This window comes from Oncorhynchus kisutch, linkage group LG20, assembly GCF_002021735.2.
Source record: "Oncorhynchus kisutch isolate 150728-3 linkage group LG20, Okis_V2, whole genome shotgun sequence".
NCBI classification, from domain to species: Eukaryota; Metazoa; Chordata; class Actinopteri; order Salmoniformes; family Salmonidae; genus Oncorhynchus; species Oncorhynchus kisutch.
In genome coordinates this window covers 9,547,452-9,563,721 of record NC_034193.2, presented here as the reverse complement: position 1 = coordinate 9,563,721, position 16,270 = coordinate 9,547,452, and the positions used below count along the sequence as shown (strand labels likewise).

The 16,270-nt window shown below is 44.1% G+C and overlaps 1 protein-coding gene across 1 annotated transcript in view; it reads left to right on the top strand.

Annotated features, from left to right (window-relative positions):
* LOC109887492 (protein shisa-6) overlaps positions 1-16,270 on the top strand; it is a 131,550-nt gene that overhangs the window by 23,874 nt on the left and 91,406 nt on the right. The window contains exon 4 of the mRNA XM_031799772.1: positions 12,207-12,308. Coding sequence (XP_031655632.1) covers positions 12,207-12,308 — 102 coding nt within the window. The remainder of the gene's footprint in view (positions 1-12,206; positions 12,309-16,270) is intronic.

The window sequence follows — 16,270 nt, the reverse complement described above, 5'->3', positions numbered from 1 at the left end:
AACAGTTCTACGTAGTATATATTAAGGTTAGTACATAGTGCAGTCATGAGAATGACACAAATATTAATTTTCAGAAGGTTTGCTGCTTCAGTGTCTTTGGATATTTTTGTCAGATGGTGCTATGGAATACTGAAGTATAATTACAAGCATTTCATAAGTGTCAAAGTCTTTTATTGACAATTACATGAAGTTGATGCGAAGTGTCAATATTTGCAGTGTTGACCCTTCTTTTTCAAGACCTCTGCAATCCGCCCTGGCATGCTGTCAATTAACTTCTGGGCCACATCCTGTGTTCCCTTTCAAAGTGTTCCCTTTCAAATGGTATCAATAATATGCATAGCCTTGCTTCAGGGCCTTAGCTACATGCAGATAGATTTGGGTGTGTCATTTTTAGAAAACTAGAGAGAGAAAAAAAGTGTCCTACCCAGTAGCCCATTCTTGCATAATATATGCCCAGAGTTTGTCAGAATTTGTGGGGTTTTGTTTGTCCACCTGCCTCTTGAGGATTGACCACACGTTCTCAATGGGATTAAGGTCTGGGGAGTTTCCTGGCCATGGACCCAAAATATCAATGTTTTGTTCCCCGAGCCACTTACTTATCACTTTTGCCTTATGGAAAGGTACTCCATCATGCTGGAAAAGGTATTGTTCATCACCAAAATGTTCCTGGATGGTTGGGAGAAGTTGCTCTCGGAGGATGTGTTGGTACCATTCTTTATTCATGGCTGTGTTCTTAGGCAAAATTGTGAGTGAGCCCACTCCCTTGGCTGAGAAGAAACCCCACACATGAATGGTCTCAGGATGCTTTACTGTTGGCATGACACAGGACTGATGGTAGCGCTCACCTTGTCTTCTCCGGACAAGCTTTTTTCCGGATGCCCCAAACAATTGGAAATGGGATTCATCAGAGAAAATGACTTTACCCCAGTCCTCAGCAGTCCAATCCCTGTACCTTTTCAGAATCAGTCTGTCCCTGATGTTTTTCCTTGAGAGAAGTGGCTTCTTTGCTGCCCTTCTTGACACCAGGCCATCCTCCAAAACTCTTCGCCTCACTGTGCGTGCAGATGCACTCACACCTGCCTGCTGCCATTCCTGAGCAAGGTCTGTACTGGTGGTGCCCCGATCCCGCAGTTGAATCAACTTTAGGAGACGGTCCTGACACTTGCTGGACTTTCTTGGGCGCCCTGAATCCTTCTTCACAACTATTGAAGCGCTCTCCTTGAAGTTCTTGATGATCCGATAAATAGTTGATTTAGGTGCAATCTTACTGGCAGCAATATCCTTGCCTGTGAGTCCTTTTTGTGCAAAGCAATGATGATGTCACATAACCATTCCTTGCAGGTAACCATGATTGACAGAGAAAGAACAATAATTCCAAGCACCACCCTCTTTTTGAAGCTTCCAGTCTGTTATTCAAAATCAATCAGCATGACAGAGTGATCTCCAGCCTTGTCCTTGTCAACAGTCACACCTGTGTTAACGAGAGAATCACTAACATGATGTTAGCTAGTCCATTTGTGGCAGGGCTGAAATGCAGTGGAAATGTTTTTTGGGGGATTCAGGTCATTTGCACGGCAAAGAGGGACTTTGCAATTAATTGCAATTCATCTGATCACTATTCATAACATTCTGGAGTGTATGCAAATTGCCATCATACAAACTGAGGCAGCATACTTTGTGAAAGTTAACATTTGTGTCTTTCTCAAAACTTTTGGCCACGACTGTATAGTTTTAGTACGTAGACAGATTTCGGACACGGCCAGAGATAGAGGTGTGCTCAGGTTTCAGTTTCCACCTCAAAACAACAAGAGAGAAAGATAAGATCGACAGACAGACAGACAGACAGACAGACAGACAGACAGACCTAAAAACCCACTCGCGTAGACAAAAAAAATACATGTGCAGGCAGACAGACAGGCAGGCAGGCAGGCAGGCAGGCAGGCAGGCAGGCAGGTAGACAGACAGACAGGCAGGCAGGCAGGCAGGCAGGCAGGCAGGCAGGCAGGCAGACAGACAGACAGACAGACAGACAGACAGACAGACAGACAGACAGACAGACAGACAGACAGACAGACAGACAGACAGACAGACAGACAGACAGACAGACAGACAGACAGACAGACAGACAGACAGACAGACAGACAGACAGACAGACAGACAGACAGACAGACAGACAGGCAGGCAGGCAGACAGGCAGGCAGGCAGACAGAGGTGCGGGCTGGTCAGATGTGTCAGGTTTGAGCGTGTCGACCCCAGTATGCTCCCAGTCAGAGGTCCCGTTTGTCTCCCTGATTCACTGTATCAATCTAGTCCTAATGCTAGGGCCCAACGAGCCATGCCAGGGAAGGGAGGAAAGGGAGAACGCGCAGCCACCTAGGGCTGTGGTGGTCATCACATTTTGTTAGCTGGTGAATGTCAAGCAAATAACTGCCGGTCTCACTGTAATTGACCGTTAATTAACATCAACACATTTAGCATCTCCTGGCTTCCACACACAGACTACAAGCCACTGATGCAGACCTTTGGAACATTTACATTTTAAAAAGTCTAATAAATCCATGTAATACAGCCTACACCATCACAATCAATACATTATTGATTTGAGACAGGTCTAAAGAAACATGATATGAAGAAAATGCAGTCTATTTCAGAAGAACAGAATAGCATATTCTGAGTTGTCCTTAGTCACTGATCTGGCGATGTCATATGGCTCTGGGCTACACTAGTTAATTTAGCAGACAAGATTTGCTTTGAATTCCATGGCATTATTTTATATTATTGTATAGTATGCAGAATACAATTGAACATAGCTGAATAAAATAGAAAGGATATTTTTCTCCAAACAAATTATGAGGGAATACGAACATGTGGCTATTCTGTGTTGAGGGGTTAACAAAGAAACAGGTCCTCTTTTATATGCTTCATTTTGAGTTATTTGTTTAACTTTAATTATGATACAAATGTTGCGCTATATATTATAATTTTTTTAATACATTCTAAGGCTGCATGATGCAACTCTAATGATGAATTTGAATAAAGTCTCATGATCTTTTTTTTTTTGCACAGGCTGCACACACTTCATCAGTCTCTCATTTTGACAATTTGACAAGCACTTGATATTGCCTCGTATTTCCTGGTGGCATCCCCCTTGTATGGCCTTAATGCCCCCTAGAAAAGTCCATGCCTTTGGCGGCCAGTGGCCGTTGTGTCCTTGGGCTGAATATAAAAATGACAATTCCCTTCTCTTCCAGGCACCTCTCACTCACATGGTTCTCTCAGATATCTCAATTCTTATTAGCCAATGTGATTGGGTCATTCTCACAGGCATCTTAGCTCCGAAGTAGGCTACAAGAGACGACAGACACATCAGTGATGCAAATGACTCCTTGTCGAATTCCGAGGCGCATATTGAAGATGTTAGAGCTGTCTATGTCTACTTTCCCTCTGCCTACAAGATTAATAAGGCTAACGAGCAGCAAAAGCACTAGCCTATGTCAATCTACTATCTCCCTATTCTATTGGTCAACTTGTCCTTCGATTCCAAACATAGTCTGGGACAGTTGTGGGATGAAATAGTCCCAAATTAATACAACCGCTAGCATCAAAAACTAGCATTTAAAATCAAAGAAGATGATGCAACAGATCAGAACATTTAGCTTAAAATGTTGATAAACTATTAGCTATTTCTTCCCATTATAAGCGCAGCAATGTGCACAAGGCAGCAGGCTATAAGCGCAGCAATGTGCACAAGGCAGCAGGCTATAAGCGCAGCAATGTGCACAAGGCAGCAGGCTATAAGCACAAATGTTCCAAAATGCAATTAGCGGGAAAACATAATTCTCCAATGTGACCGCAAATGCAATTATGCATGTAATGCTGTATTATAAAGGTTTATTTTTATGGTGAAAAGTATCTTCCACAAACTTGAAACTCACACGCCACCTATGTATGCCAGTGAGGCTCTACACCGGTTGTAAATAGGATTAATGTGCTTCATTTTAAGATGTTATTTGACCACTTTAGTTGTGATACAAACTGTAGTAACCTGGAAACCTGGTATATTTATGTTTCCCAATAGCAGTACTGACTCAAGACGGAGGCTAATATTGTCACCCATCAGACTATTCCTGATTTAGTCTTGTATTTACATATACTAAATAATATATGTGAGAAATTAGTTTAGATTTAGAATGGACCATTATTATGCACATGTCTCGGAACAGGGGAAATAATAGCGAATGGAGGACACTTTTCCCCCGTGGTTAATTTTCATACCAGCCAGGTAGGCTATACTCCTGTTTTAAATATAAGCAATGTGCTTAATATTAGGAAGGTTGAGAAAGAAATATAGTAGGCCTAGTCTACAGAAAGCCGATGGGATCCTCATCTTTCTAATAGAGGCCATCAAAACTCACACTATTGCATAGCCTATAGAAATGTTGCGCAACATGAGCTCATGGGCTCTCATTAAGTGTTTGATTATATTTGATTATATTATATTGATGTCAGAGTGATTCGAGGGACAATAGAGTGCTGAGTACCAGGCAGTCAGCACGCTTAGTATGCATCAGAGCTTGGAGAAGCCTAATTACCATTCTTAAACGGTCACATGGAATTTGACTGCAGTCATGACTCGTGACCAATATGGTAATACGGTCACCAAAACAGTCCTACTCCTACCTACCCGACTGGCTGACTCGCTCACTGTGACCTTATGGGTAGTCATACTCAGTGGAGGTCAGGAATCTCTCTCTCTCTCTCTCTCTCTCTCTCTCTCTCTCTCTCTCTCTCTCTCTCTCTCTCTCTCTGTCTATCTATCTGAATCTCTGCCTTCCTGCCTGCCTGCCTGTCTGGTTGTGTGTCTGCCTGCTTGCATTCCTGCACACAAACATTGTTAGTGCTAGCTAGCCCAGTGTAGGCTAGCCCAGCCCAGCTCTCCTTCCACTGGGGATCCAGCAGTCCGGCGAGCTTGGACATGACACGCAGTGACAGGCAGAGGAGAGAAGGCATCGGTAATGTCTGTGTATAAATTGGGAGTTAATATTGTATGGACTAAGGTAGTACAGCAGAGAGGGGGAGAGGGAGACAGATAGATACCACTCACTTGCATTGAAAATGCATATTCATGTGTGCCATATGGACGACACAGTTAGATAGATAGAACATTTAGAAGGAAAGAAAATCCTCTACACCCTGCAGCCTTCCAAGACTGGCCACTTGTGTGTTTGAGAGGTCTGGGATCAGATGACAGAGTCCTAGTAAACCAGGTGTAACTACAGTTAAAGGTCTGGAATCAGATGACAGAGTCCTAGTAAACCAGGTGTAACTACAGTTAAAGGTCTGGAATCAGATGACAGAGTCCTAGTAAACCAGGTGTAACTACAGTTAAATGTCTGGAATCAGATGACAGAGTCCTAGTAAACCAGGTGTAACTACAGTTAAAGGTCTGGAATCAGATGACAGAGTCCTAGTAAACCAGGTGTAACTACAGTTAAAGGTCTGGAATCAGATGACAGAGTCCTAGTAAACCAGGTGTAACTACAGTTAAAGGTCTGGAATCAGATGACAGAGTCCTAGTAAACCAGGTGTAACTACAGTTAAAGGTCTGGGATCAGATGACAGAGTCCTAGTAAACCAGGTGTAACTACAGTTAAATGTCTGGGATCAGATGACAGAGTCCTAGTAAACCAGGTGTAACTACAGTTAAAGGTCTGGAATCAGATGACAGAGTCCTAGTAAACCAGGTGTAACTACAGTTAAAGGTCTGGGATCAGATGACAGAGTCCTAGTAAACCAGGTGTAACTACAGTTAAAGGTCTGGAATCAGATGACAGAGTCCTAGTAAACCAGGTGTAACTACAGTTAAAGGTCTGGAATCAGATGACAGAGTCCTAGTAAACCAGGTGTAACTACAGTTAAAGGTCTGGGATCAGATGACAGAGTCCTAGTAAACCAGGTGTACCTACAGTTAAAGGTCTGGGATCAGATGACAGAGTCCTAGTAAACCAGGTGTAACTACAGTTAAAGGTCTGGGATCAGATGAGAACTAGAGCTAAAGGTCTGGAGAGACTGAGCCAAGCGATAAAATGACACAATGTCCCCTCTGATCTTAAAACCTGTCCGTTGGCCCCACTCTCCAAGGGTGTCTCAGTGGAAGTTGGGATATGCAACACACTCATACAGGTGACCCACTTGTTCAGGCAGTGAAAAAGGACAAATGTATGCACCCACTATTTGACGTTTTCTAATGCTGTCTAGTAGCTTTCCGCATCACAACAATAAAACCCACAACAATATTTCTTCCCTTAAATTACACTCAGAGTATTTATAAATGCAGGTCAGGTGTATCGTGGGTATCCTTGGTGCTAAAAACAACAACATCCCGCCGTCCAGACATTTTTAGAAGGAGACAGTATATTCCTTCAAAACAGATCCAGTGCAGACAGCAGAATAGGAAACCATGCGGTGCACAGAACAGGCTGCTATTTATATTCTTACCCACTCTGCTTGTTGTTGTACGCTTCAGAGGCAGGGTGCGGGTAAACACGATGCACCCTGCAGCCACAACAAGGAAAAGTCCTTGAGAGTGGATTCTTTCAGAGGCCTTGCAGAGATTTGAAACCTTTAAACGGTTTCAAGTAAAGAAACAAAAGGGGAAAAAAGAGAAACTTCATTGAATAATGAGTTTTTCAGGATTTGTTGTTGTTGTCTAATTAGGTACGATGAGAGGAAGTCGTGTTTATTGTCGCGTGGAGAATAGCTCTTTTCACTCTGCCCAGTATCCATATTGTAACATTTAGGGTCAGTGGTCCTATTTGTGACTCAAAAACAACAACATTTTCACTGACATTCAAAGTTCAATAGTGACACTGCGACACAAACAAACAGCTAATGGATGACTGTATAACATAACAGCTACTGGATGACTATATGACCAAACAGCTAATGGATGACTGTATAACATAACAGCTAACGGATGACTATATGACCAAACAGCTAATGGATGACAATATAACATAACAGCTAATGGATGACTGTATAACATAACAGCTAATGGATGACTGTATAACATAACAGCTAATGGATGACTATATGACCAAACAGCTAATGGATGACTGTATAACATAACAGCTAATGGATGACTGTATAACATAACAGCTAATGGATGACTGTATAACATAACAGCTAATGGATGACTGTATAACATAACAGCTAATGGATGACTATATGACCAAACAGCTAATGGATGACTGTATAACATAACAGCTAATGGATGACTGTATAACATAACAGCTAACGGATGACAATATAACATAACAGCTAATGGATGACTATATGACCAAACAGCTAATGGATGACAATATAACATAACAGCTAATGGATGACTGTATAACATAACAGCTAACGGATGACTATATGACCAAACAGCTAATGGATGACTGTATAACATAACAGCTAATGGATGACTGTATAACATAACAGCTAATGGATGACTGTATAACATAACAGCTAATGGATGACTGTATAACATAACAGCTAATGGATGACTGTATAACATAACAGCTAATGGATGACTGTATAACATAACAGCTAATGGATGACTGTATAACATAACAGCTAATGGATGACTGTATAACATAACAGCTAACGGATGACAATATAACATAACAGCTAATGGATGACTATATGACCAAACAGCTAATGGATGACAATATAACATAACAGCTAATGGATGACTGTATGACCAAACAGCTAATGGATGACTATATGACCAAACAGCTAATGGATGACTGTATAACATAACAGCTAATGGATGACTGTATAACATAACAGCTAATGGATGACTGTATAACATAACAGCTAATGGATGACTATATGACCAAACAGCTAATGGATGACTGTATAACATAACAGCTAATGGATGACTGTATAACATAACAGCTAACGGATGACAATATAACATAACAGCTAATGGATGACTGTATAACATAACAGCTAATGGATGACTGTATAACATAACAGCTAACGGATGACAATATAACATAACAGCTAATGGATGACTGTATAACCAAACAGCTAATGGATGACTATTTGACATAACATATTGGTTATACAGTCATCCACTAGCTGTTAGGTCATATAGTCATCCATTAGCTGTTTTTGGTTCCAGCTAGAACCTTTCTGAGTTCCATGTAGAACCCTTTACACAGAGGGTTCTACATTGAACCCAAAAGAGTTCTATCTGGAAACAAGAAGGGATTCTACCAGGAACCAAAAAGGGTTCTCCTATGGGGACAGCTGAAGAACCCTTTTGGAACCCTTTTTCTAAGAGTGTACAGTATATATACACATGATAACAATTTAACCTTCTCGCTTTTTACACAACCTCGCTTTGACATGACCTTGGTACATTTCCCTCAGCCCTTTAGTTTCTGAGTGTGTGCATGTATTTTTGCGAACATATGTGTGTGTGTGTGTGTGTTTGTTACACGTCTGTGTTTATTGCTTGGAGAGATTTTCAGGACAGTATACATGAGTTTTGCCTGGATTACTAAACTATGATTTAATTAGTTTAAGATATGATTCATAATCAGATTCACTCTGCCCTCTACATTTTCTGTTTTCCTAATCTCCCACCAATTAATCAGAAAATTGCATGGCTATAACATCTTCTCAGTGACCTCCCTCCCTCCTTCCTCTCTCCTTGTGGGTTTGATAATCATCACTTACATTTAAAGAGGAGTATTTCTATGCTGACTGTGTCAACATGGTTCATTTAAATCCACTTCTCTGTGAATATGAGAGAGGTGTGTCGGTGGCGTTGCAGGTATGAGGTTGTACTTGATCTTATGAAGACCTTTGAGTGTAGAAACCTACAATTACTTCTTGTTAAAGTAGTGGCTATTTTGCATAATGGAATCATTATGCATTTATGTCTGATTTTAAGGTAACAGTATTTTACAGCCCTTTTCAACCCATTTGTTTTATGAGCGGTCAAGCAATGTTGCCGTGAAAAAGGAGTATTGTACAGTTCAACATGGGTAGATTGGTTCTTACAAAGGATGAGTGCTTATTCTGCAGGGGTGATTTATGAACATAGAGAAAGAGAGGGAGGGAGGAAAAGGTATAAAGGAAGAGAGAGAGAGAGGGAGAGAGAGAGGGAGAAAGGGGGGAGGGAGAGAGGGAGGGGAGAGAGGGAGAAGGGGGGGAGAGAGAGAGAGAGAGAGAGAGAGAGAGAGAGAGAGAGAGAGAGAGAGAGAGAGAGAGGGAGAAAGCGGGGGGGGAGAGAGAGGGAGAAAGGGGGGGGGAGGGAGAGAGAGAGAGAGGGAGGGGAGAGAGGGAGATTAGGGGGGAGAGAGAGGGAGAGGGAGGGGAGAGAGGGAGAAAGGAGGAGAGAGAGAGAGAGAGAGAGAGAGAGAGGGAGAGGGAGGGGAGAGATGGAGAAAGGGGGGGGGGAGAGAGAGGGAGGGGAGAGAGGGAGAAAGGGGGGAGAGATAGGGAGAGGGTGGGGAGAGAGGGATAAAGGGTGAGAGAGAGAGAGAGAGAGAGGGCGGGGGAGAGAGGGAGAAAGGGGGGGAGAGAGAGAGAGGGAGGGGAGAGAGGGAGAAAGGGGGGGATAGAGAGAAATAGAGAGAGAGAGGGAGGGGAGAGAGGGAGAAAGGGGGAGAGAGAGAAAGGGGGACAGAGAGATAAAATATAGAAAGAGAGAGAAAGAGAGAAAGAGGGAGAGAGGGAGGGGAGAGAGGGAGAAAGGGGGGGGGAGAGAGAGAGAGAGAGAGAGAGAGAGAGAGAGGAGGGGAGAGAGGGAGAAAGGGGGGAGAGAGAGAGACACATAGAGCAGAGAGAGAGAGGAGTTAAAAGGAGGGAGAGGAGAGAAGAGAGAGAGGGAGGGGAGAGCTGGAGAAGGGGGGGGAGAGGGAGAGCGAGGGGAGAGAGGGAAGAAAGGGGGGGAGAGAGATGAGGAGAGAGAGAGAGAGAGAGAGGGAGGGGAGAGAGGGAGAAAGGGGGGGAGAGAGAGAAATAGAGAGAGAGAGAGGGAGGATGGGGGGAGAGAGAGAGAGGGAGGGGAGAGCTGGAGAAAGGGGGGGGGTAGAGGGAGAGCGAGGGGAGAGAGGGAGAAAGGGGGGGAGAGAGAGAGAGGGAGGGGAGAAAGGGAGAAAGGGGGACAGAGAGATAAAATATAGAAAGAGAGAGAAAGAGAGAGAGAGAGAGGGAGGGGAGAGAGGGAGAAAGGGGGAGAGAGAGAGAGAGAGGGAGAAAGGGAGAGAGAGAGAGAGAGAGGAGAGAGAGAGAGAGAGAGAGAGAGAGAGAGAGAGAGAGAGAGAGAGAGAGAGAGAGAGAGGAGAGAGAGAGAGAGAAAGGGGGAGAAAGGGGGAGAGAGGATGAGAGAGAGAAAATATAGAAAGAGAGAAAGCGAGAAAGAGAGAGAGGGAGAGAGAGAAAGGGGGAGAGAGAGAGAGAGGAAAGGAGAGAAAGAGATAGAAACAGAGAGCGGGAGAGAGGGAGGAGATATTTATATATATATAGAGAGAGTATATGCTAGAGATTACGTGCATGTCACCATGTCACCAAGCCCTCTCCACAGTAGACAGCGAGCTGACAACACTACCATGTAAATGACCTCCGTCTGCCTCACTGTGGTAAAGGTTCATCTCCCTTGGAGATGAATAACCTTGCCAGTCCCTCTGAGCTACACGACAACACCTCTCCCACTCATTCCAAAATGAAATGATCCGATTATTCACATTATTCTGCTCACAAAAGAACGTAGAGCCGGGAACTAGAGAAGGTACGATCGAAGAAACAAAACATTATTCGCACGTGTGAACGGTACACTACCTTTATCACCTTTATACGTCTTTCACATGCAAAAGGTGACCGGTGAAGGTGAAAGTCACGTATCCTTATGTCACGGACAATACATTCATAACGCATAGCCCTTTCCCTCGCGACGCTTCACGCTGTCTCACCTAATGAGATGGGAAAGGAATTAGGAGAAGGGGGTTGACGAGAGCTTTTACATGCACAGGACGCCTGCTGGGGTCAGGAATGTGGCATGCCCATGATAAAGGTTACGCAGGCAGTGTTTGTGTGTCCTTGCAACACGGTATCTGTTCCCAGTGGGGTAGATCTAAGACACGATATCTGTTCCCAGTGGGGTTAGATCTAAGAAATGATATCTGTGGCCAGTGGGGTAGACCTAAGACATGATATCTGTTCCCAGCAGGGTAGAACTAAGACATGATATCTGTTCCCAGCGGGGTAGACCTAAGACATGATATCTGTTCCCAGCGGGGTAGAACTAAGACATGATATCTGTTCGCAGTGGGGTAGACCTAAGACATGATATCTGTTCCCAGCGGGGTAGACCTAAGACATGATATCTGTTCCCAGCGGGGTAGACCTAAGACATGATATCTGTTCGCAGTAGGGTAGAACTAAGACATGATATCTGTTCCCAGCGGGGTAGACCTAAGACATGATATCTGTTCGCAGTAGGGTAGACCTAAGACATGATATCTGTTCCCAGCGGGGTAGACCTAAGACATGATATCTGTTCCCAGCGGGGGTAGACCTAAGACATGATATCTGTTCGCAGTAGGGTAGACCTAAGACATGATATCTGTTCCCAGTGGGGTAGACCTAAGACATGATATCTGTTCCCAGCGGGGTAGACCTAAGACATGATATCTGTTCCCAGCGGGGTAGACCTAAGACATGATATCTGTTCGCAGTAGGGTAGACCTAAGACATGATATCTGTTCCCAGCGGGGTTAGACCTAAGACATGATATCTGTTCCCAGCGGGGTAGAACTAAGACATGATATCTGTTCCCAGCAGGGTAGAACTAAGACATGATATCCGAAGCTATGGTAACCTCTGGTAAGGGAAGCATGATGGGTTCACAGTGGTCTTGCCTGTGACCCGATAAAATCTATAGCTTTTTAATAGGTTTGTATATTTAGTTGTTTCCGGATCTGAAGATTCGTTTTCTTCCATTTGTAGTTTAATGGGACAATGATCAACTGTTCTGATAGCAACCGTGATAGTGAGAATTAATGTATGACATAGTCTCTGAAGTTTGGTGGTGGTTCCGAAGAAGAGAAGAAGAGCTTTAAACCAAAAACATATTAAATCAGTAGAAAAATCAGCTTTGCTTGAAGCAGTCTTTGGAAGAATCCTGACTCTGTGATTGGCTCTTGCAGGTCTCCACTACGGGAAGGAGAGTGTCCGCAGCAGTGGAGGTCACGACCTCCATACCTTCATCTCCTCTGGGTTTGTCACGTTGGGACGCGGCCAGCCCAAAGGTACAGTACTTTCTAGATCTTATTTTTCTTGCTCTATATAATCTTTAATCTTTTCTATCCACCTCTATCTAACCTCTTACCCTTACAAATCTTATCTATACAAATATATCCAACCTCTTATCCACCAATCACTATCCCTCCATACACAGTCAACAATGGTACTATACTTCTGGTACTATATTTCTGGTACTATATTTCTGGTACTATATTTCTGGTACTATATTTCTGGTACTATATTTCTGGTACTATACTTCTGGTACTATACTTCTCTTCAGCTTTCCTCCCTCTTTCTATCTCTCTTCCCCCCCTTTTTGTCTCTCTCTCTCTGTCTCTCTCTCTCTGTCTCCCTCTATTTCACTCTCTCTGACTCTATTTCTCTCTCTATCTCTCTCGCTCTCTCTCTCTCTTTTTGGGTGGTATCAGTAGTCTTTTTGGGTGGTATCAGTAGTCTTTTTGGGTGGTATCAGTAGTCTTTTTGGGTAGTATCAGCAGTCTTTTTGGGTGGTATCAGTAGTCTTTTTGGGTGGTATCAGTAGTCTTTTTGGGTGGTATCAGCAGTCTTTTTGGGTGGTATCAGTAGTCTTTTTGGTTGGTAGCAGCAGTCTTTTGGTTGGTAGCAGCAGTCTTTTTGGGTGGTAGCAGCAGTCTTTTGGGTGGTATCAGCAGTCTTTTTGGGTGGTATCAGTAGTCTTTTTGGTTGGTAGCAGCAGTCTTTTTGGGTGGTAGCAGCAGTCTTTTGGTTGGTAGCAGCAGTCTTTTTGGTTGGTAGCAGAAGTCTTTTGGTTGGTAGCAGCAGTCTTTTGGTTGGTAGCAGCAGTCTTTTGGTTGGTAGCAGCAGTCTTTTTGGTTGGTAGCAGCAGTCTTTTGGTTGGTAGCAGCAGTCTTTTTGGGTGGTAGCAGCTGTCTTTTTGGGTGGTAGCAGCACTGGACTGTACAGTAGAGCCAAAAGGAGAAGTTATATAAATTATTATACACTGGGAGATTCATACAATCTATTTTCACGCTGTCAAAACTTCCTGATTCCATGTTCATCATATTAATTACATCAGATGAGGAATCTGTCATTGATTTAATCTGTGCGGCTCTGCAGATTTACACAGTAAAGATTTATCCTTGGGTTTGGCTGACGTCTGGTCTGTTGCCTGCCCATAAACCCTGTTCTCTGTTGGGCTGGAGGAACGGATGGAGGCTTGGAATGGGACCAGGTCAGCATCAGGTGATGCTCCAATAAATCAATATCTCTCTTCCTCACCGAGAGGTGTTCATGGTTTGGCTCGGCCAACCAACTGCAGAGGAATGGAGAGAGGGACAAGACAGAGGGGCATTTCTACTTCACTTCTGTTGTTCTATTGAGAGAAAAATCCTTTATTGTTCACATAAAATTAATTCCTTTTTTTGTGTCTCAGAGTGTTGTGGTCCCTCGAGGCAGGACTGTTCACAATGGTATTCATCCAGTCTCTCTCTCTCTCTCTCTCTCTCTCTCTCTTCCTCTCTCTCTCTCTCTCTCTCTCTCTCTCTCTCTCTCTCTCTCTCTCTCTCTCTCTCTCTCTCTCTCCTCTTTGTAGTTCCCACATGAAAATAAGTTATGAGAATCACTGCTAGATTATATATCTAGGATTCTTTTTTAGTTTTTAGTCTCTCTCTCCCAACATCACAGGCAATTCTCTGTTTGCTTCCATCCCAAGCTGTATGTTTGTGAGGCAGTATGGTGTATGGTTTAGTATCCCAGATTTCTGCGGTTACATTTGTGTTTTGTAACAATGGGTTGTCCGATATTTTTCGCTGCAGAACAAGCACATTTCCAGACTGGGATCTTAGCACGTAGAATAAAAAAACGAATATCCTGGGCTAACTTGCAAAAATATGCACAAACAAACTACGTTTGGTGACAGTAGATCTAGGTTGTATATCCCTCCCTTTCTCGGTCTTCTTTCACCCCTTTCCTATTTCTCAGTCTTCTTTCACCCCTCTCCTCTTTCTCTCTCTTCCTCTGTCTTCTTTCACCCCTCTCCTCTTTCTCTCTCTTCCTCGGTCTTCTTTCACCCCTCTCCTCTTTCTCGGTCTTCTTACACCCCTCTCCTCTTTCTCTCTCCTCCTCGGTCTTCTTTCACCCCTCTCCTCTTTCTGTCTCTTCCTCGGTCTTCTTCACCCCTCTCCTCTTTCTCTCTCTTCCTCTGTCTTCTTTCACCCCTCTCCTCTTTCTCTCTCTTCCTCTGTCTTCTTTCACCCCTCTCCTCTTTCTCTCTCTTCCTCTGTCTTCTTTCACCCCTCTCTTCTTTCTCTCTCTTCCTCGGTCTTCTTTCACCCCTCTCCTCTTTCTCTCTCTTCCTCTGTCTTCTTACACCCCTCTCCTCTTTCTCTCTCTTCCTCGGTCTTCTTTCACCCCTCTCCTCTTTCTCTCTCTTCCTCGGTCTTCTTTCACCCCTCTCCTCTTTCTCGGTCTTCTTACACCCCTCTCCTCTTTCTCTCTCCTCCTCGGTCTTCTTTCACCCCTCTCCTCTTTCTCGGTCTTCTTACACCCCTCTCCTCTTTCTCTCTCCTCCTCGGTCTTCTTTCACCCCTCTCCTCTTTCTGTCTCTTCCTCGGTCTTCTTACACCCCTCTCCTCTTTCTCTCTCTTCCTCGGTCTTCTTTCACCCCTCTCCTCTTTCTCTCTCTTCCTCGGTCTTCTTTCACCCCTCCCCTCTTTCTCGGGTCTTCTTACACCCCTCTCCTCTTTCGCTCTCCTCCTCGGTCTTCTTTCACCCCTCTCCTCTTTCTGTCTCTTCCTCTGTCTTCTTTCACCCCTCTCCTCTTTCTCTCTCTTCCTCTGTCTTCTTTCACCCCTCTCCTCTTTCTCTCTCTTCCTCGGTCTTCTTTCACCCCTCTCCTCTTTCTGTCTCTTCCTCGGTCTTCTTACACCCCTCTCCTCTTTCTCTCTCTTCCGTTGTGTCTTTTTTTACTCTGTCTCTCTCTGTTATTGGTCGATATCAATTAACGTCCCGCTAATGTATAGAAAACGAACAGGGGATATTGCGCTGAGCAGAGATCAGTGATTAGCTTTACCCAAGCCTGCCCTTTCAGGTCTCTGGACATTCGTCTCCAAAATGGAGGGAAACAGTTGATTTTGTACTGGGCCATGGCTAAAGGCTAGAACAGACTACTGAGTTACGCTATTGAACCAAGACCACAACATAATTCCTGAGTTAGTCAGAACCAAACTGTGAATCGTGATCTATTTGATGTTGAATAAGCTGCCGTCTGTTTGGCTAGTTAATTACAGTGCGTGTGAGTATGTGTATGTGTGAGTTTGTGTGTGTGTGTGTGTGTGTGTATATATATATATATGTGTGCGTGTTTAGAAGTTAATTACAGGCAGTGTGAGTGTTTGTATGTGTATGTGTGAGTGTGTGTGAGTGTGTGTGTGTGTAGGTGTGTGTGTGTTTAGTTGCTAATTACAGGCAGTGTGAGTGTGTGCGTGAGCGTGTGTGTGTGAGTGAGTGAGTGTGTGTGAATGTGTGTGTGTATGTGTGTGTGTGTGTGTGTGCCTGCCAGGGTCCACCACAACACTGGGTTCACCACAACACTGGTCCACAACACTGGGTTCACCACAACACCGGGTTCACCACAACACCGGGTTCACCACAACACTGGGTCCACCACAACACTGGGTCCCCCACAACACTGGGTCCACCACAACACCAGGTCCACAACACCGGATCCACAACACCGGAACCACCACAACACTGGGTCCACCACAACGGAGTTCACGCATGTCTTCCTCTTGTCTTACGCTTGTACAAAGTGTGTGTGTGTGTGTGTGTGTGTGTGTGTGTGTGTGTGTGTGTGTGTGTGTGTGTGTGTGTGTGTGTGTGTGTGTGTGTGTGTGTGAAATATAGAGAGAATGGTGATGGTTAAACTGTAGAATAGCTTTCCTCAGAGACACTGATTCTCTTGTCAAACAGTCTGATTTGTGGTTTTGCG